Here is a 21,466-nt window from a genome sequence, read left to right as displayed (position 1 = left end):
GCTTAAATATGAAGGAGTTTGATAACTTTAAAAAAGTGATTAATAATCATCCTCAGAAGGTCCATTACAAATGTTATGCATATGTAATTTACTTCCACTCTTAAAAAACAACAAGTCAAGTTTTTAACTATGCCTTGTAGTAAAAATATTTATTCTCAAATAGTTTTTCACTACAATCCCGAATTAAGTAATACAAAGAGAAATCTTTATAAATGGAGTTATATTTTATTATTAACACCACAATTTAATATTTTTTTGGTATATAGTCGTCTACAAGAGGGTTTACATTTTTTATCTTGTAAAATATCGATTAGAAAAAATACAATTTTATATTAGTAAAAATATTTTAGTTCATTGTTTATGGATGTAGATTTTGAGGTGTTGAACCACCCTAAATATGATGGTGTTATGGTGTTTTTTTTTATTTTTTTTATGTTTTTATGTGATTGTAATTATGTTAGAATAAAATAAATTTTATTGGATAATTTCCAATGATTAGAATTAGAGTCAATTGTTGTAAGGTGAAGATGAGTATGATATAAAATAGGTTAAGAATCTTAAAAAGTTTGAAAATAAACTAAAAATCCTTAAAGTGTTAAAATATGGGAAGAATACTAAAATTTTGAGGATGTTTTCTCTTTAAGATTTTTCATTTCAAGAAAACATGTCTTGTTTTAGAACAAACAATAAAAAAATAAATGCCAAGAGAGCAAAAATATTCTAATGTGAAAAAAAATCACTTGAGAAAAAAATTGTTAAGAATTAAACATGAATTGAAATTTTACATCGAGTAAAGACGAGTATGACGAATAAAAATATAAAATCTCACAATTTGGATTGAAGTTCATGCTTTATTTGAAATTACCTACTATTCATTTGAAGATAATATATTCCTACTTTATTTAAAATTATTTATAATTTATTTGCATCAAATATTCCCAACCTTTGAAACGGAAGAGCTATTATGCCTTTCTCTTTGTAACTTTAAATTCTAAAGTTTTTGAAGAAAAAAAAATGTTATCTTACATAACTATCTTATTTACTTGTTTTCACATGTTAAGACATGAAGTTTTATAGTTAATTAAAATGACGATATTGCAGTTGATGCAGAGTAATGAGAGACTTTTATTTCTTTCACTAAAAATCACTTATTATTTTAATTAATAACAATATTATTTTATATTGACAAAAAAAGTCACATTTCTTCATAATTGCACAATAGAGTAATAACATAGAAGGACATACAACTCTGGTAGTGGGAGGTTAATGTCGTAATATTGTGATATTGAGAAGAAAGATGCGCTCAAAAGAATGAAAAATATTTGGTGAGAAAGGTTGTAGATTAGGGTTTTTTAAGTTAGAAATTGAAAACTGAAACAATAATTTGGTTTGATTCATAACTATATGAGAAAAGTGAATTTCTAGAATTCTTGCAGTGTTGAAGAAAAACTACATAGGAATCTCTAAACACAAACAAGAAAATATTGAAGAGACCACTGAAATAACTTTGAGATCGCATTAAGAAATCTCTTGTTGTGATGTAATGTTAGATTAGTTGAATAGAGTCTTTTTGTGTGATGTGAGTGAGACTAGCCAAATGAGCGTGTGCTCTAAGCTTTGTTCATTGGTGCAGAGTCACCCATCCATGTTCCATGCTACAAACTTCTTATCAACCACCCCACAGAACCCACTACCATACTACCTTCTCACTAAGTGCATTGTTCTCTTGCAATCCTCTGCTTCTTCCAAATACAAACTAAGGCAAATCCATGCATTTTCCATTAGGCATGGCGTCTCACTGCACAACCCTGACATGGCCAAGCATCTTATCTTCACCATTGTCTCCCTCTCTGCACCCATGTCCTATGCTTACAACGTATTCACCAGGATACATAACCCCAACGTGTTCACGTGGAACACCATGATCAGGGGCTATGCTGAAAGTCAAAACCCGAGTCCTGCCCTTCATTTCTATCGCCAAATGACAGTGTCTTGTGTTGAACCTGACACTCACACTTACCCTTTTCTTTTAAAGGCTATTTCCAAGTCGTTGAATGTTAGAGAGGGTGAAGCAATACATTCAGTCACGATAAGAAATGGGTTTCAGTCGTTGGTTTTTGTTCAGAACAGTTTGCTTCATATATATGCAGCTTGTGGTTACACCGAGAGTGCATACAAGGTGTTTGAGTTAATGAAGGAAAGAGATCTCGTGGCTTGGAATTCTGTGATTAATGGGTTTGCTCTTAATGGAAGGCCCAATGAAGCTTTGACTCTCTTTAGGGAGATGAGTGTGGAGGGCGTGGAGCCCGATGGGTTCACTGTGGTTAGCTTGTTATCTGCTTGTGCTGAGCTTGGGGCTCTTGAACTAGGACGTAGGGTCCATGTGTACTTGTTGAAGGTCGGGTTGAGGGAGAACTCCTATGTTACTAATTCATTGTTGGATCTGTATGCGAAGTGTGGGACCATTAGGGAGGCTCAACAAGTGTTCGGTGAGATGAGTGAAAGGAATGCAGTTTCTTGGACGTCACTGATTGTTGGCTTGGCTGTTAACGGGTTTGGTGAGGAAGCACTTGAGCTTTTCAAAGAGATGGAAGGACAAGGATTAGTGCCTAGTGAGATCACTTTTGTCGGTGTCTTGTATGCTTGCAGCCATTGTGGGATGTTGGATGAAGGGTTCAATTACTTTAAAAGAATGGAAGAGGAATATGGTATATTGCCTAGGATAGAACACTATGGTTGCATGGTGGATCTGTTGAGTAGGGCGGGTTTAGTGAAACAAGCATACAAGTACATTCAGAACATGCCAGTGCAGCCAAATGCAGTTATTTGGAGGACTTTATTAGGGGCATGTACCATACATGGACATTTGGATCTGGGAGAGATAGCAAGATCTCACATATTGAAGTTAGAGCCTAAACATAGTGGGGACTATGTGCTGCTTTCAAATCTTTATGCCTCTGAGCGTCGTTGGTCTGACGTACAGGTTGTAAGGAGGTCAATGCTAAAGGACGGTGTTAAGAAAACACCTGGTTATAGTTTAGTTGAGTTGGGTAATCGTGTTTATGAATTTACAATAGGTGATAGATCTCATCCACAAAGTCAGGATGTATATGCGCTATTAGAGAAGATTACGGAATTGTTGAAGCTAGAAGGTTATGTTCCTCTTACTGCAAATGTGCTTGCAGACATAGAGGAAGAGGAGAAGGAACAAGCTTTGTGTTATCACAGTGAAAAACTTGCTATTGCTTTTATGCTCTTAAATACAGCGCCCGCGGCCCCAATCCGGGTTGTGAAGAATTTAAGAGTTTGTGCAGATTGTCATGTGGCCATCAAACTCATATCGAAGATTTATGATAGGGAGATAGTTATCAGGGATCGCAGTAGGTTTCACCATTTTAGAGGTGGTTCATGTTCCTGTAAAGATTACTGGTAATATCACAATCATCAGGATTTGATAATGACATTTTGAGTGTAAAGTACTCTCATTGATTTCCAAGTTCAATTTGGTGCTTGGAAATAGAGGCCGTGGGACATAATTGAATATGTTGTAATCCTTCAGTAATATTTTCTGCTGCAAGGGTCATTCAATTCAGGCATCTTGACACATGGCTGACTCAGTGAACACGCAAAATATTTTATGGAAATTTGTTACAAATTCTGTATAGAATGTTATCTCAGAACTTCATCTTCTTTTTTCGCTTACCCTCCTCTGTACCACTCTCACACCTTAAAACTCCAACCCCAACTTTTTCTTCCACCCTTCCTCTGCCTCGTTTCTCATCTCAAGTCACTTTCCATAGTTTTTTTTATCTTCTCCGACTCTACTCTCTCGTCTCAAAACCCAGAACCTTCCATTTTTTTTTATAATCCTCCTTCATTCTATTTTTCCATCTCAAAACTGACATCCCAATTTTAGATTTTCAAATTTAATTCAATATATAATCTAATGTAGGAAAATAGAGATTTTTTTTTTATCCGTGTAGCTCACATTCTTTCTAATATACTATAACTGATATATGTTATAGAAAAAAATATCATTGAACCAAAAATATTTATTAATATTTATAATTTTAAATAAAGTTCGATCGTGCTTATTTTTTATTAGACAATAATACTTTGACATCCTTATTCCAAATTATATCTCATTAATTAACAAAAATACCCTTTCACATTTCATAATTTTTTATAATGGAGAAAATGTAATTTGGAGCAATGCAAAAAGTGGGTGTCAAATAATATATATATATATATATATATATTTTTTTTTATTCAATAAAAGTACTTTAGTTTTGTAGGTATTTTCATTAGATTTTTTAATATTTTAAAATTAGGTGTTATAAAATTCCAATAAATTTACTATGCTCTATGATTTGGACGAGAATTTAAAAAACTTTTACATTATTAAATACCATTTATAAAAATATTTTTTGAACGGTGCATGACAAATTCTATATTTTATTGTTATTTATAGTAGGCAATTTTAATCTGGTCTTCATATTCGGCAGAATTTCCACGCTAGTTTTTTGGTGCTATTATATAATATTTGACAATATGAAATTTAAAACACTATTAGGACTAATTTTTTAAATTTTATGAATTAAAATTTAAAAATAGCACGTTTAAATAATATCACGCGAACTTAATTAGAATGCCATTACTATATAAAAGTTATTCTACATTTTATTGTAATAATAAATTCCCAGATTAATAATTATTTAAAAAATTAAACATAAGTTAATTTGTAATAATTCACATATGATTTGTTTGTACACTTTCATAACGTATTCATTATTGAGGAATAAATATTTGGTGGGTAGAAGAAGAAGGTTTTAATTTCAGGGGTAAAAACGAATTTGGCGCGTGAAAGCGCGCGCTTTTAAATTCAAAACGAAGGTTAAAAGTAAAAACTTTGTTCCCTGTACGAGTTGTGTTGTTCTTGCTAGTGTCTGCGTTTGAGACATCGCAATGGGGGATTTAGAGAGAATGGGGAAAGAACTCAAATGTCCAATCTGGTATTTGCAATTATCAATATATCTTTCTTCTTCCTTGTGTTTTTCCTTTTCATTTTGCCTCTGTTTCTGTTTCTCTTGTTCTTCTTATTTCATTCGCTTTGCATTGTTCGTACAGTTGGAGTTTGTTCGATTCTGCGGTTTCGCTTACTTGCAATCATCTATTCTGCAAGTAAATGCCCTCACTCTCCACGTTTTTTTTTCAATTTCTCTGACCTTTTCTTTAATACTAACACTGATTGGACCTAATATTACTTTGCATTCAGCTCGTGTATTGTAAAGTCCATGAAATCGGCTTTTGCTTGTCCTGTCTGTAAAATCCCGTTCACTCGTCGAGGTACGTTTCTTGCCCTCGCTTTGTTGTTCAACCCTAATTGCGCATTTTGTTTTGTTTTTAGAAACAAATTGAATTGGACAGTCTTAATCGTCAAAATGAATTTCTCAGTATGTTTTAACAAGAAAGCTCTTAATATTGTAATTATATAATTCATTTAGTGGGAAACGCTGAGAGTCCGTTTTAGTTATTTTGGCTAAAGAACTGCTTGTATGGACAACTTTGTAGAGACCCTGCTTCTCATATATAATTTATTTTTTGTGCAGAGGTTCGCCCTGCTCCTCATATGGACAACTTGGTCAGTATATATAAAAACATGGAAGTTGCTTCAGGAATTAATATATTTGTTACCCAGAATGTATCTCAAGGTAAATTATCTGGTGAGTGGTTTCATTTTTGTTTTAAGTTTCAAATATCTTTTAGTCTATCGCATACTGTTTTAATTTGCCTGCATTTGCATGTGTAGTTGCTAACAATTGGGGAATATGCCTTTGTGAATCTGCTGTATTTTGTTTAACCTATGTTTAAAACTGTATTGAAGATGTGGAAAAACAATGTGAGGGTAATGCCGACTCTGGCAAGGTGGAAGCTGGTGGATCTCACAAAGGTCATGTGCAAGAGAAGAAAACCCGGAAGATAAAGAAGGTGAAGAAGACAGTCCAGACCAACATGGAAAGTTCAGGCTCTGGCTTCGCAAAACCTTCTTTTCCAGCAAAGAAACGGGTGCTGGTGCCACAAAATATTCTTTCAGAGACTCCAATGAAAAATTTGAAGCTTGGAGATTCTCTTAATGAATTTAACAAAGAGAAAGAGGGAGTGGAAAAGGTTTCTGTCATGGAAAGTGAAAGGCCTCTACAAATTGAAAAATCTGTTCCTGTTCTTTCACCTTTCTTTTGGTTGAGAGAGGAAAAGGATGGTGAAACTTTGAGTCAACCCGCCGACGAGGATCAAATTATTGATTGCTCAACACCAAATCCTCCTTCATTTAGTGATCTCAAGGACTCGGATGATGAACACACTTCTAATGTCGCCCCATTTGTAAGTACTGGATTAACAAACGAGTATATTATAAAGAATAATTAAATAGTTGATTGGTTTTTTTGATAGTTGTGCATTTTATATGTTACTAAAAGCTATTTAACATTTATCTCTTACATGTTTCATCTACATTCTATGTATTTTTCTTTGACGTAATTGAGTTCTGGAATACCGAGTGAAGCAGGCTTTGTTGAAGTCATTAAAATCCAAATATTGGTTTACTAACTGTTTTATATTTCTTGAGACATTCCATTTTTTATGGTTAAATATTAAAACACGGTGCATTGATCAAGCTGAATAATACTGATAATATCAATATTAAATTACATTAATGACAGTTTCTTGACACTGTTATGCAGGATGAGAGGCAACATCAAATCTCTGTTAATTTATTTGATAGTGAGATGTTTGAATGGACACAAAGGCCTTGCTCTCCTGAATTATTTTCAAGTCCCTCTAAAATGCAGGTATTGAGAGTATTTAAGCCGCAAGATATTCATACACAATTAAGGATTATACGCATTGCCTACTTATTGAAGTTTTAACAAGTTGCATCTTAGCTGCAGGTCATGGATACTTATGAGGATGATGAAAATGAAGATGAATTGGTGGCTGCCTCACAAGAGCTGGATGCAAATTTATCAAGTGCTAATGCTGACGACAACAAGTTTGAGAATCCCAAAGGAAATAAAACAGCTGATGTATTACTACCAAGTTTGTCTCCTGTAATTAGAAGTTCTGTTGATATAAATGGAAAAATGAAGTCTAGGAAAAGAGGAAGGAAGGTGGCTGCCTCACAAGAGCTGGATGCAAATCTATCGAGTGCTAATGCTGACGACAACAAGTTTGAGAATCCCAAAGGCAATAAAACAGCTGATGTATTACCACCAAGTGTGTCTCCTGTAATTAGAAGTTCTGTTGATATAAATGGAAAAATGAAGTCTAGGAAAAGAGGAAGGAAGGTGGCAACCTCACAAGAGCTGGATGCAAATCTATCGAGTGCTAATGCTGACGACAACAAGTTTGAGAATCCCAATGGAAATAAAACAGCTGATGTATTACCACCAAGTGTGTCTCCTGTAATTAGAAGTTCTGTTGATATAAATGGAAAAATGAAGTCTAGGAAAAGAGGAAGGAAGGCTAGGGTAAATATTAGACAAGAGCAGATTGTCGAAGCAAAAAATTCAATTGATGGAATGCATGTTGATGGAAATATATCACTAGAAGTCACTCAGGAACAAGCATTGGACTATAAACCCAAATCTTCTAATTTGGAGAAGGCTAGTAGAAGGGGCAAGAGGGTTTGTTTCAATACCAGTTCAATTCCAACATCTGTAAGTGCATGTACAGCCCCTGATACGTCGGGAGTTCTAAGTATTGGTCAAATGAAGATGGTTCCAAATTCATATACTTCGCTATGTAAACAAGAAAATGAGAAGCATTGTCCCCTGGAGTTTGCTGGGAAAAGCCAGAAGATAAGACCTGGAAAACAAAATATGGACCAACCCAATGAGTTTGCTAGTTTTGATTCATCCATTTTCAGTCTGCAGACAAATAGTAATGTGAATACCTCTAAAAGCAAGCAATCCCAAAACACGTTTTCTAGAAAATCTATGTCTGGTAGTAGAAAACTGAGAAATACTAAAAGGTCAAAATTTTCTTCTGAATGTACCTCTATCACTAAAAGTGCTGAAGAAACTCTGCCTAATGAAAGTATACATCAAGGTCCTCATGTCAGGGATTTGAATGATGCATCAAAAGAGAAACATTGTTCTTTGACTGATAAAACAGTTTTAAGGAAATGTGAGAGCCTTGTCAAAAGCTATCAATGTTTGTTCTGTCTCTCATCAGAAGAATCAGAGGTAATTTTTTTTTACTTTGCTTTTCTTGTCATTACTATAATTGGACTGGAACTTACAGTATGTAATTCCAAATACAGGTTTCTGGCCCTATGGTGCATTATCTGGATGGCAAACCTGTACCTGCAGATTATGAAGGAGGGTTTAAAGTCACACATTGTCACAGGAACTGCACAGAATGGTAAAGAATTGTTACAGGAGTAATAATATAGCTGTCTTGGTATTTTGGACTTGCTCTTGTCCTTAAGATGTCTTGCTTATTCTGATATTTATCAACCTTCAAAGAATTAAATATTTGCTAATATGGATTATTGTTAGGTTGATTTGGTAATTGGCTCTAGTTTGAATTCAAGATTAAGTAATTTGTTTTAACTATTCACAGGGCCCCCAATGTATATTTTGACGGTGATAATGCAATAAATCTTGAAGCTGAGATAAGTAGAAGTCGAAGAATTAGATGTAGTTTTTGTGGACTTAAAGGGGCCGCACTTGGTTGTTATGAGAAAAGTTGTCGCAGGAGCTTTCATGTTCCTTGTGCCAAGTGGACTTCTCTATGTCGTTGGGATACGGTATGTGATGAAAATTCAACCACTTTTGAAATTAAATACTTTTAAGGTTGAAGTCCTAATTAGATGCTGCTAATTTACTGCAGCAAAACTTCGTCATGTTATGTCCTCTGCATGCTTCCTCCATGTTGCCCTGTGAAGGTTCAGGTTCCCAAGAAAGGAGCAAGAAAGGCCCAGGTAGAGATGGCAAAAACCATGGTCCTAGTCTTGACACTACACGCCAAACTCGGGCTGATCATAGATCTTACAAGAAAATTGTTCTATGTTGTTCTGCTCTATCCGTACAGGAGAAGGTAAAATAATTCCATTTGGTTTCTAATTATCTTATTTTTCATTAAAGAAATTTATTTATTGCTTTTTCTTTTATGGTTGAAATTGTAGGAAATTGTTTCCAAATTCGAAAGTGTATCAAAAGTTACAGTTTTGAAAAATTGGGACTCGAGTGTCACCCATGTTATAGCATCAACGGAAGAAAATGGGGCATGCAGAAGAACCCTGAAAGTATTGATGGGTATCCTGGAGGGAAAGTGGATTCTCAAAGTTGAGTGTAAGTTCATTCCTTTTTATTTCCAACTACTATGTCCTTATCATAAGATAATAAATGTCTGATCTTCCGTTTTCTTGTCTTGTAACGGGGTTGTTTGGTTGGTTTTTGGCTTAACAGGGATCAAAGCATGCATGAAGGAAATGAATCCTGTTGGTGAGGAGCGTTATGAAATTAATGTTGACGTCCACGGAATCAGGGATGGTCCTCGTCTTGGACGACTAAGAGTATTGAACAAGGTTGGATTTTTATCGTTGTCTTGTCATTATAATTACTATACTACTATTACTACAAAAAGAGATTTTTCATCGTTGTCTTGCTTTTTACTCTCAACGTACTTTTGAGATTTTGCGGCTGTTACACAAACATGCGGTTATTAGTGTATTTCAGTTGAGTTATGCTAGAGTAATTGCAGTATATTTCAGTAAATTGTTGTTTGCAAGCAAACTGATGGTTGTGTTGACAATTTCTTATGCAGCAACCAAAGCTTTTTGATGGCTACAAGTTTTATTTTATGGGAGATTTTATACCTTCATACAAGGGATATCTGCAAGACCTTGTGGTTGCTGCTGGAGGGATAATTCTGCATAGAAAACCGGTGTCTGGTGACCAAAAGTCAATGTTACTAGATACACATCCATACCAGACCCTCATAATTTACAGTCTCGAGCTGCCTGATAAATGTAAGCCTTCAAACACGGATACAATTTGCAGACAAAGGTGTCATGATGCAGAGGTTCTGGCCAGTTCTACAGGCTCAAAGGTTGCAACTAATACATGGATTCTGAATTCGATTGCAGCCTGCAAACTGCAATGCCTTACTCAATGAAATATGAATATTGTGATAATTTATATGCATACTATCTCAAACTGATTTCCCCTTATTCATATATATCCATGGTTTCATCTCACTCAGAACTTTTTAATGGCAAAAATGCAATACGTCTGTCTATTACAACTTTTTTAGGAAAGTAGTAATAATTTTTTGTAAGTAAATTTTACGAATAACATGTTTGGTTCATTAATCTTATCATGGATTTAATCTTATAATTAAACAACCTTGTTATTTGCCTTGATTTGTTTAAAATTCCAGATTTTACTTGAATAGTATTGTGACGAGCCTGGTGATACTAGATTAAATTAATCCATCTTCATACCAGCATTTAAACTGGATAATGTAAGGTTATAATCAGCTGTGCTTGTCTGGCATAGATGGAACGTGGATCATCATGTTCACTGGGAAAATATTTTTTAATAACCAGACTATGTATTTGTACAATCTATCTTGAAATGTTTCATGTTTTGTGGAGATTATATGACCCTTAATCTCCGGTTTGAACTCCACGATGTTAGGTTATTAATTATTTTTTAAAATTCTAAATTTGATTAAACCTCAGTTATACAAATTATTAATCCAATCACAACATTCGAGTAATTAATGGAATCGTAACTAGTTTTTTATATGTGCTGTCATGACTTGAAACTATTCATGTAATGCCTCTTTAGAGGTTTATTCTCACCACGGTAATTTTCTGCTTCTCATTAGAAATTTTTTGTAGTGTGTGAAATCTTAATGGACTAGAGATTGATTCGGCTTTAGAATCGATTATACAATTTCAATCACATTAATCATGTTTATTATCACGATGAAACAAATATAGGCACACTAGAAATTTTCTTCACACGATTGCAATGATAAAATTTGAGTCGAAATCAAATATATCTTATAAAAAGTTAACTGAGCAAGGATGTATATAGTAAGCGTGGCCTTCTTGAGCCAGTTTGATATGGTTTCTGTAACATCTATTTTGTAAATTTCACAAGTCGTATAAATGGTGATATGTTTTCCTTAATTTTTGGTACAAGTCTGGGTAATTGTTTATTATTAAACTACACAGCGTTGTTGTTCTCATGTTCTTTTTATGATATGAAATGTATTTATATATAAACTCTACATGATATATATTAGACTAAACTGAACGAAAATTGAATTTAGGACATGCATACAGAAAGGACAGGAATCTGGTTTATACAACTCTGGGCTCAGTGTACATCTGAATGAACTAATGTTCAAAAACATGTGCAATGTCACCATTATCTTCTTTGACCCCTTCTTCTGACTCTCATCTTAAACATATTTTACATTCAAATGATTTGGTTAATGGCTCCCTAATCTCTTTCTTCTGATCTTCTAAAAGCATGCTTTCTTGATATGAAAATAGACAAGGTAGGCAAGAAGTGAACAAGAGCATGCTTAAAAGGATGACGTATATTGATAAAACATCCATTCTCTTCCCCTGCAAATCATGCTTCTCTTCTTTGCCTCCATCAATCAAGATACTGAGCTTTTGGCATATCACATCAAATTCTCTTCTGTGTATATTTTGAGGTCTTCATCTTGAGAGAATCAAGCACTTGCCCCAAAGCTGAAATTTCATCTTTTATCTCATTTGCCCCTACATTGCTTCTCATCCTTCCTTCCTTCAATCTACCTACCCTGCCAATGCCTAAATCAACTTCCTCATCCATTTGCTCCATGGTGTCACGAATTTGCTTGTTTTCCTCTTGAATGTCTCTGATTCTTCTCTTCAAAGACCGATAACCATCGATGGACTTTTGGAGTTGCTCCGAAAGAGCCTTGTTGCGCTCTCTTAGCACTATGTTGCATTCCATCTCCACCCCATTACTCTTCTTCTCCTTCTCTTCCGAGCTGCATTCATGCAGCTTCTCCATCAACATGTCATTCTGTACCTTTAGATCACCAATGAGGTCCTCCAGCTCTGTCAACTCTTGAGCCTTCCTTGCAAGTTCAGAAGCCATAATTTGCTTTTCTTTTCCCAAACTCGAACACATTGCTTGAAGGCTCTGCCTTGCCACCAAACTTGCATTAAGCTCTCTCTTCAGCCTCTCTTTCTCATCTGTAGGCGCATCAGGAGGATGTTTTTTGTCCTTGGGATTAGGAATGGTAGCCCTAAGGTCACTGTTACACCTCCTAAATTCAGCTCTTCTCTTGTTTGTAGTTTGAATCGTTTGAACCCTGTTCCTTACCTCATCCAAGATAAGCATCATTCCATTCACCCTTTGAGACTTTCGCTCATCGTTTTCTTTTGTGCTAGACCCATTGTGATCTTGAACTAGCTTCAGTAACAACTTGATATGCGTGGCAAGGCCTGTACCAGAAAACGAAATATCACATAAAGATCACAATTTTTATTCACATATATGCCTAACCTAATGTAGTGCAAAGATTAATCAATTGGAAATCTCATGTCCATTTTTATTTCAACATTCTAAGATGATCGAACATGCCATTTTGGATCCAAAATGGAAAAAAAAAGAAAGGGGCTAAAGGGTGTAATGTAACCCATGAAAGAAATTACCTTCCAATCCGCGTTCTTCTTCTTGCTGTCCATTAAAGTTACTTGTTGAAGAAGCAAGAAAATGTGGTGATGAATATGCTCGGATATGATCCATGTTATACCCTGAAACAGGCTAAAAAACAATATATGGTAAAAGATATGATAAACAAATAGCAGTATGTAACAGAAGAAAGGAGGAAGAACAGAAGAAATGGTGTTTTTGGTGAGAGATCGAAGAAAGAGAGATTACTTTTGTGGAGTTTTGTTTTCCTTCTCCCCTTATGATCTCTTGGTGTCTGAAAAAGTTGATGTTATTATTTGTTGATCTGTAATATAGTTGTATTATTATGATGGTGTTAGTTCAAATGGGAGATGGACTGGTTCATGGTGGATGCGCAATTATTGCTTAGAGTTTGACTTTTTCATTGCCCACAAACCAAATTCGAGTAAATTCTCTCATTCCTAAGATAGATTTTCAGTGAAATCTTTTGATTCCTACTTTCTCTGCATAATTTATACACTAATACTAATAAAACGTTATTTTTAACATACAATACTTATTTGGCTCCCATGTTATTTTATGCTTCACCGTTCAACCACTTCATAAAATGCTATTTTATGCACTACTTCTAAACCTAAATAAGAAATTATATATTTAAGTACATTTACATTTACTTCTAAGTATAAAATTTTTAATTTAGAAAATTTAATTTGAGATCTTATTTAAAAAAACAAATAGTTACTTTATTAAACCAAACAAACCCCATAAGCACATTATTAAAGTATCTTTGCAGGTATCTCTCCCTCGTTTGACTAAGAAGACAACAATCAAAAGATGTTGATCGAAAGATTGAAAATGTATTGACTGAGAGACTGAAAACTACAAACCAAATATCATATTAGAGAATGATAGATAATAACATTACAAATTTAGTGACACATGATCGAATTTGATAATTGTAAGAATATATATATATATATATATAATTTGAAATTTTAGGTTGATTTTGGTTAGTAATTAAGAAGTGTGATTAGATTTTATGAAAAAAATGTATAACTTTGACCGATGTTGATTTTAATAATATATATAACTTGCCAAAATGGTTAAACTAGAATAAACATAATCTTTTAAATTTTTCTAATTTGGTTAATGATGAATCTGCCCTTATAATGTCTCGCTCATTGTTAAGAATTTAATGTATAATTACTAGGCAAAAATTTTATAATAACATTTAAAAGATTCTTGTTAACCCATGATCAGTTTTTTGTTATATAAATTCATAATTATATCTTTAATTATTTTAGTGATTTAGGTTATAGTTCATAGGAGGTTGAAAAAAGGTGTATTGTTGGAAGTGAGTGTTAGCAAAAGCCACATATTGTTTGTCCTCAACTCACCAATAATATAAGGAATGTGGTTTGTTGAATATCACCAAAACTAAAGCAATAACAATACTTATTCATTGCATCGCATGTGAATTTAAGCGCAATAAACGCCACTGCAACCGCTATCTACTTATTTTATTATTCATTTTACATCACTCACCATTAACTTTTTATTTTTCTTTTAATTTTTTTTGCATATTTTAGATAACAATTATACAAATAAATATTTTTTTTTCATAAACTAACACGTAAACCATTTTCATATCATTTTTTTAAAATGTAAAATCAATGAATATGTTAATTTTAACTTATAAAAATATACATTTCTTAATTTTGAAAAAAATATATATCTTAGTTTGAAAGTTATAAAATGTTTGACCTGAGTTTCTGCTTGTCTGTCATTTTTATCTTCATTAAGGGAAATTATATTTGATAATCCCTTTAACGTGTAAAGTTGTCGAAGTAAATTAGATAATATATTTCCTGTACGTATCATTAAAAAATCAATTTCATTATCATAAGATGCCTCACTATCTCTGTCAAATTGTAGGAGCATTTTCAATGTGAATTTTTACAATAGTTTTTATTAATAAAAATATTATTTTGATACAAAATTTATAAATATATTTTTCTTTTAAAATTGTAAAGAGTTTCCTATGCAAACAGATCTCTTAAATATTATGAACTATATTTATAGAACTTATATTAAAATAATATTTTTATAGATAACAAAATATGATAAACGCTCATTATTTGTATATTATGTAAAAATAGAATATGTTACATTATATCAGTATAATTTTTACTAAATAATACATATAGATCATATATATAATACACATTATTTTAATTTTAATTTATTTTGTACCTTATTTATAGAGATTAAAATCAACATGTATCTCTTAGAAATATAATCTATATATCTTAAAAATCAGGTCGAAATAATTATAATAACAAGTGAGATAGAAACACCATATAATGTATACTTTAGTGTATTATAAATATATTTTAGTGTATAATTAGAAAGTTTTTAGTAAATTTTATATTACACTTTCCCAAAAGTTTAAGGATTTAAAAATATTAATTTTATCATTCCACTTTAATGTATATGCTGGAATTATAAGCAATTGGAGGCACTTTTTAACAAAGGAAAATTACCCCATATTTTTCTTGCGTATTCTTTATGTTTAACTTTAAAAGATGACTGATTGTGTAATTTAAATTTTTATTATTATTTTATATAAACTATTTTTTTTTTTAAATTGTATAATATAAAATTTAGTTTTTACTTTTAAATTACACAATTTCGAACTTTTTTATATATTTATGAAATTTTTTGTAAATTATATAAATTAAAAAATAATTTTTAATTTTTTTTAAATTATATAATTTAAAATATTTTATTTCTTTAAGTTCTATTTATAACAGAACACATAAACAAAAATAATGATAACAACAAAAACGAGACGAGAAGGAGGAGGTGGTTCAAGAGAGTCGGTTTAATCTTTTCGTAAAGTATACATGAAAATTATAGGGGTATAAAAAGAAATTGTCATTAACCAAATGTATTAGTTAGTAAAATTGATCTGCTTTCATTGGGCTTCATAACACTTACCAACAAGTTTGGGCCCACTCATTATAAAAATATTTTACTAAAAACAGTTATTTCACCCTGTAGCTAATATTATCTTTAGTAAAATATTTTTGTTTACTATTTAAATAATTTTTGTTTACTTCTTTAATATTTAGAAAATATATTATAAATTTATTGTTTATGAAGACATATAATTATTATTTTAATAATAATTTATAGATCGCAAAATAATATTTCAAAATTACATTACAAAATATTTTAAGATTGTCTAATCTAAAAAATTATTTTAGATTTTGAATTTGTAAATATACATAATTTAAAATATAATTCCGAATTTTTAAATCCAAGAGCAAGTTGAATCATGTGAGCGTTTTACAGGCGGGGTAAAAGAAGAAAGTAAGGGCATGGTGTAAGAAAGAGAAAAATAGTGTTTCTAAGTATTATTTAATTACAAATTTATTTTTTATTATATATATTTAGGTTTCTATGAGAAAAAGGTTTTCACAAGATCAGTAAACTCTCTCAGTCCTTCAATGGAGTTGTCGTCGTCGTCGAAGTCGGTAGTAGCTGATTGTGAAGAACGAAACTGGAAGGATCTTCCGCGAGACGTGTTGTGTACTGTTTTCCAGAAGCTAGGCGCAATCGAAATCCTCACGCGCGCCCAGTGCGTGTGCTCTGTATGGCGCACCATCTCGAAGGACCCTCTCCTGTGGTGCACAATCGACATGAACAATTCCGTCTACATGGACTTCCAGTTAGAGATCATGTGCCGCCGCGCAATTGACTACAGCTGCGGCCACTTGCTCCATATTAACATCGAGAATTTTGGCACCGATGATCTCCTCCGCCACATCACCGATTCGTGAGCTCCACTTACCTCTCCTATTCCATGCTTTCGTCGCGTTTTGCTCTTTTCTGTTCCCTAAATTTTCAAACCTTGCCCACTTGCTTGTCGCCTTGTGGATGCTAAGTACACCTAAATTGTGTTCCTAACAACCGCTTGTCTGCTAGCATTTAAGTTACTGTTAAAATTGGAGAAATTATTGTTATTGAGTAAAACTCCGTTGAGGTCATGTGTCGATTAACTTATGCATAATAAGATAAGGAAATAAGAAGGAACACTCAGATAAACTTCTCTGTAGCTCAATGCACAAGTACAAATTAAGTTTTTAGAGTTTCTTAATGCATAAAATAAGCTTATTTTATCTTTCTGGGGAGTTCCTTTACTTTTTCTTTTCCTATGAATAGATACAGAAGCTTATCCAAACAATGCTAATGCCATTAGCATGAGGTTTCACCCAGAGATTGAGAAGGTGTTAAAAGAATGTCCAAGAGTGTCGTTCTTCGCATATCTTTATGAAACCAATAGACAGAAGCTTTTGTTTCCCTTGTCCTTGTAGGTCTTTATTTATTTATTTATTCACTAGGATGAGGGCAAAGTTTTTATTTATTAATACCTTCATTTTTTTCCTATTATAATACAAAATCATATTTCTTGTTTTCTGTGATTATCTATAGTGATGACTTTGTTTTTTGATAGACTTGAGAAAACTATATGAGAAAAGGAACTTCGAAGATCTTAACTTGGATCTCTCTTTTGATACATATTCATATATGTAGAGATATATGTAGCTTGCAACACAAGTACAAGGACAGAGAAAAAGATACAAAATAATGTTCACCACGTGGACTCTAGGTTATAGACAAGTACAACACAACAATTTTTGCTCACAACGTAACATAAACTATTCTAATACTCCCCTCAAGTTAGAGTATACAGATTGTACATACCAAGCTTGGAACATATAAATTGAATCTGTGGTCCTCTCTAAATTGTCAAAATATCTGCAAGTTGATCATTAAAGGTGACAAATTCAGTATAAATTTTCTTGAGCAACAACTTTTCTCAAATAAAATGATAGTCAATTTCTATGTGTTTGGTTCTCTCATGAATACAAGGTTGGAAGCAAGTGAAGAGCTACTTGATTATCACAATACATTGTCATTTCCTGAATTTCACAAAATTTAGGTACTTGAAGAAATTGTTTTATCCACACAAATTCATAAGCGAGTGACGTCTCATTGCTCTTTTTGCAACTACAACACTTGATAAAACAACCACATTTTTTGCTTTCCAAGAAATAATATTCCCTCCAATGAAAACATAATATCCAATAGTGGAATGTCTGTCCATAGAAGATCCTACCTAGTCAACAACGCAATACCCAAAGATTTGGGTATTTCCTTTATCTTCATATTACAGACCTTGTGTTCGAGCCTTTCTAAGGTATTTGAGGATGTCAAAAATAACATTCCAATGATCAATACAAGGAGTTTACATAAACTGACTAATCAAACCAAGTGCAAAAGACAGGTTAGGTCTAGTAATAGTGAGATAAATAAATTTTCTGACAAGTCTTCTATATGTCTTTGGGTTTGAGCAGGGTTCACTTTGTTCTACCTTTATGTTTGTATATTGATCCATACATAGCACTATCCATGGGTCTAAAGTAAATCATGTTTGTTTCTTTCAAGATATCTAACCCAATATATTTTCTTTGAGAAATTACAATAACTTCTTTTGATTAAGTCACTTCAATGTCAAAAAATTATTTGAGACATTCAATATCTTTGGTCTGAAAGTAATTTACAAATACTTCTTTAGTTGAGCAATTTTAGTAGGATCATTCATTGTAATGAATGTCATCATCAACATGCAAAATTAAGTAAATACATTTTATAGGAGATGTATGACCACTGCATTTCTTCCCAAAGATTTGAACAATATGACTAAATATTTCAAACCAAGCACGTGGAGATTGCTTGAGACCAGAGAGAGATAATGGTGCCCCGTAATCAAGACCATATATCTTGTATCCTTTCAACCAATCTAGTTCTAAGGTGGTTAAGTTCACCATTTGACCCAACTTTAATGGTGTAAACCCATCGGTATCCAACTTATCTTTTGTATAGGTGGAAGAGAAACTAATTCTCATGTCTGATTAAGTTCAAGAGTCTGCATTTCAACAATCATAATTTGTCCCTATTCAAGTTTATCAAGTGTTTCATTTTACATTTTTTGGAATTTTAGTAGAAGACATAGAGAAAATAGATAATAAGAAGGAGACAACTAATGATAGCTTAAAAAGTTGTAAATATGATGAGAATTGTAGGTAGAATGGATACCTTTTCAAAGAGGATAGGCCAATTGAAATATTTATCATTAGGAACCATGGCATTGAGTGATGACGGTGAAGGACTTCAATGTTCTAAGAGTTCCCAATATATTGGGTTCTATGAATTGCCACAACAAAGCATAAAATTGGAAGTCCAACTTCTTCCATCTTTCAGTACTTTCTGATTATATTTCATTATTATCTTTTTCTAAGTGACCATGGAAACCTTAGCCAAGGAACCAAAGCTCAATAGATGCAGATCAGATAGGTAGTTAGTACCATTAAAATTTTATGAAGTAATTGTGGGAGACCCAGAAAAAGAGTGTGCAGCCCAGAAGACATTTCTGGGCAAAAACAACAAGTAGGTAAAAGGGGAAACTCACGGTTTCAAGAGGAAACAATAGTGGAAGGATGAAAAAGGAGGTTGAAGGAGAAGAGAAGCCAATGAAACTAGCAGAGGCGGTGCGATGCTGCTGCGGTGACCAGAAGGCAGTGCGTGGACAACATGCAGCTGGGTGAGTTGTGTAAAGAAGCTGCAGGTCGGCAAGTGAGGAAGAGCTAGCCTTTGTGGTCGGGTTTTGCATCCCAAAGAGGTACATCAGATCCCGTTCTTGCCAGAGGAAATGATGGTGGCTTGTAGCAGAAGGCATTTTTCTCACCAGACAACAAAATGCATAGTTGAATTGACCCATTCATATACCAAATTGAGAAAAAGAATATGAGAAAAGGAACTTGAGAGATCTTAACTTGGATCTCTCTTTAAATTTCGTATTCATGTATATAGAGATATGTAGCTTGCAACAGAAGTACAAGGACAACTATTCTGACACATATTGATTATACACTAAGTTAATGGTTACTTCCAATTGTCTTCGTTTTTAGGCATGGGATATCATATATATAGAATTGTTGTGTGAGTGTGATGTAGATATTGCTGAAATTGTGTTGTGTCATAATGCGTTGGATCCTTTAATAATGTGCATGATTGGCCATGTTCTTATATCGTATCTCTCTCTCGGTATCATAGGCCTTGTGCTTATTTAATGTCTACTAGGAGAAATGTGGATGTAGTATTTGAACTTGGGCATATCAATTTAAATTTTGGCATGAAAGTCTAGAGGATCTATTCCTATGTCCAAACATAGTTATTATTTGCCTGTTTGAGGTGTACTATGTCCGTTCCTTATATATTTAATAATGAAATTTCACAGCTTGTAATTCAATGAAGAAATTTGATAGTTTTAGATTGTTTACCAAAGCTACAGCAGATGTTTTGGTAGTAGTGTCTCTCTCTATATATCTCTGTACACACTTCACCCCTGCATTTTCTTGCCATTTCGCAGTACAAATCGTCTACAATGCCTACGTCTTGCATGTTGCTATCAGATTTCAGACAAAGGATTGTGTGATGTTGCAAAAAAGCTTTCTCAGTTGGAGGAACTTGATATGTCAACCAGCAACTTCACCAAGGATTCTCTGGAAGCTATTGGCCGGTGTTGCCCTCTCTTAAAATCACTGAAATTCAACATGCAATGTTACGGACGATCATACATGGAGTGTGATGAGGAGGCATTTGCTATTGCAAAGACAATGCCTGGGTTACGTCATCTCCAGCTTTTTGGAAACAATCTGACTAATGATGGCTTGCTTGCTATTCTTGATGGATGTCCTCACCTTGAATCTCTTGATTTACGACAGTGTTTCCATGTTAAGTTGGGCGGAAGTTTGAGTAAGAGATGTGCTGAACAGATCAAAGATTTACGGATTCCATATAATCTCACTGAAGAGTACCCCTTTGAAGCTGAAATTGATTATGGATCACTTGATGAAGATTACCCATATAGGCTCTCTGACTTAGATTTCTTGTCGTATGATCATTATGACCATTATGAATTTTCAGGTGGAAGTGACTCTTCTGAGTGTGATTACGATAATTAACTACATTGGCACAGTTGAGACATTTCAGCATGAGGAAAACTGATGCTATGAATATTTCAGTTACTCTACATTATCTCTAATATTTCAGTTACAATGCTTTCCAGTTAAGTATCCTTGACCTTCTAAAGATACTCAATGCAGTGTGATGCCGCCTTTTTAATGAAATTGATAGCTGGAGACTGGCTGATCGTCTTGTACATGGGTACATAGCTGGTCATCATCTTGGAACCTCATTGAAGTGCATTCACTTATTGCAACTTGTACTAATCTAATTTGTAGGAACTACTGACTCAATTTTAGCCTACTTTTTTTCTTACTCTTGACACAAGGTTTTGTTTCTTTCGGCAACCCAATCGGTTTTTTTGCACATTGGATATGTGATATGTGGTATTGTTCATTGGTACACGTTGAATATGCCCAATGGTGTCACGAAAAAAAAGGAAGATTTAGTGGTAGGGCGAAAATGTTGGTTGGCACATCTTCGTCTTTCCTGTACTTTTAAAACGGTTATCCTTTTTAACCTTATTAGTGGCTTCAACTTCACCATGATCAGTAACATCCTTAAAGAGTGCATTTGGTGCCATTTATAATTTATAATACTATCAAAAGGAGTTTCTGCAACTTTTTGTGTTTTTTAGTACTTGAAGACTATTTACATTAAAA

The 21,466-nt window shown here is 33.4% G+C and overlaps 4 protein-coding genes across 7 annotated transcripts; 3 read left to right on the top strand and 1 right to left on the bottom strand.

Moving 5' to 3' along the window:
- The first annotated feature begins 1,396 nt into the window (after nucleotides 1-1,396).
- On the top strand, nucleotides 1,397-3,639 carry LOC137832401 (pentatricopeptide repeat-containing protein At4g21065). Its single transcript, XM_068640557.1, has one exon. The coding sequence runs from the start codon at nucleotides 1,598-1,600 to the stop codon at nucleotides 3,431-3,433; it is 1,836 nt and encodes a 611-aa protein (XP_068496658.1). The 5' UTR covers nucleotides 1,397-1,597; the 3' UTR covers nucleotides 3,434-3,639.
- A 1,272-nt stretch (nucleotides 3,640-4,911) lies between these two features.
- LOC137832400 (protein BREAST CANCER SUSCEPTIBILITY 1 homolog) lies at nucleotides 4,912-10,285 on the top strand. 4 transcript variants are annotated; one of them, XM_068640554.1, is made up of 13 exons: nucleotides 4,912-5,012; nucleotides 5,128-5,181; nucleotides 5,276-5,346; nucleotides 5,610-5,723; nucleotides 5,885-6,381; nucleotides 6,741-6,848; nucleotides 6,948-8,243; nucleotides 8,321-8,421; nucleotides 8,623-8,809; nucleotides 8,893-9,099; nucleotides 9,188-9,353; nucleotides 9,471-9,589; nucleotides 9,829-10,285. In XM_068640554.1, exons 1-13 carry the CDS (start codon nucleotides 4,966-4,968, stop codon nucleotides 10,177-10,179), a joined length of 3,318 nt encoding a protein of 1,105 aa, XP_068496655.1. In that variant the 5' UTR covers nucleotides 4,912-4,965; the 3' UTR covers nucleotides 10,180-10,285. The 4 variants fall into 4 exon arrangements, with proteins under 4 accessions (XP_068496655.1, XP_068496657.1, XP_068496656.1 ...); XM_068640556.1 differs by having other exon boundaries at nucleotides 4,919-5,012; nucleotides 5,610-5,711; XM_068640555.1 differs by having other exon boundaries at nucleotides 4,921-5,012; nucleotides 5,610-5,711; nucleotides 6,942-8,243.
- A 1,030-nt stretch (nucleotides 10,286-11,315) lies between these two features.
- On the bottom strand, nucleotides 11,316-13,019 carry LOC137832399 (uncharacterized). Its single transcript, XM_068640551.1, has 3 exons — nucleotides 12,960-13,019; nucleotides 12,731-12,832; nucleotides 11,316-12,520 (listed from the first exon to the last, which is right to left on the bottom strand). Exons 2-3 carry the CDS (start codon nucleotides 12,822-12,824, stop codon nucleotides 11,712-11,714), a joined length of 903 nt encoding a protein of 300 aa, XP_068496652.1. The 5' UTR covers nucleotides 12,825-12,832; nucleotides 12,960-13,019; the 3' UTR covers nucleotides 11,316-11,711.
- A 3,145-nt stretch (nucleotides 13,020-16,164) lies between these two features.
- LOC137832398 (F-box protein SKIP19-like) lies at nucleotides 16,165-21,206 on the top strand. Its single transcript, XM_068640550.1, has 2 exons — nucleotides 16,165-16,551; nucleotides 20,209-21,206. Exons 1-2 carry the CDS (start codon nucleotides 16,223-16,225, stop codon nucleotides 20,801-20,803), a joined length of 924 nt encoding a protein of 307 aa, XP_068496651.1. The 5' UTR covers nucleotides 16,165-16,222; the 3' UTR covers nucleotides 20,804-21,206.
- Nucleotides 21,207-21,466: the final 260 nt, after the last annotated feature.

This window comes from Phaseolus vulgaris, chromosome 6 (genome assembly GCF_000499845.2).
Source record: "Phaseolus vulgaris cultivar G19833 chromosome 6, P. vulgaris v2.0, whole genome shotgun sequence".
In the NCBI taxonomy this organism is placed as follows: domain Eukaryota; kingdom Viridiplantae; phylum Streptophyta; class Magnoliopsida; order Fabales; family Fabaceae; genus Phaseolus; species Phaseolus vulgaris.
The sequence above is the reverse complement of the archived record's forward strand: the minus strand, read 5'-3'. Positions and strand labels throughout refer to the sequence as shown.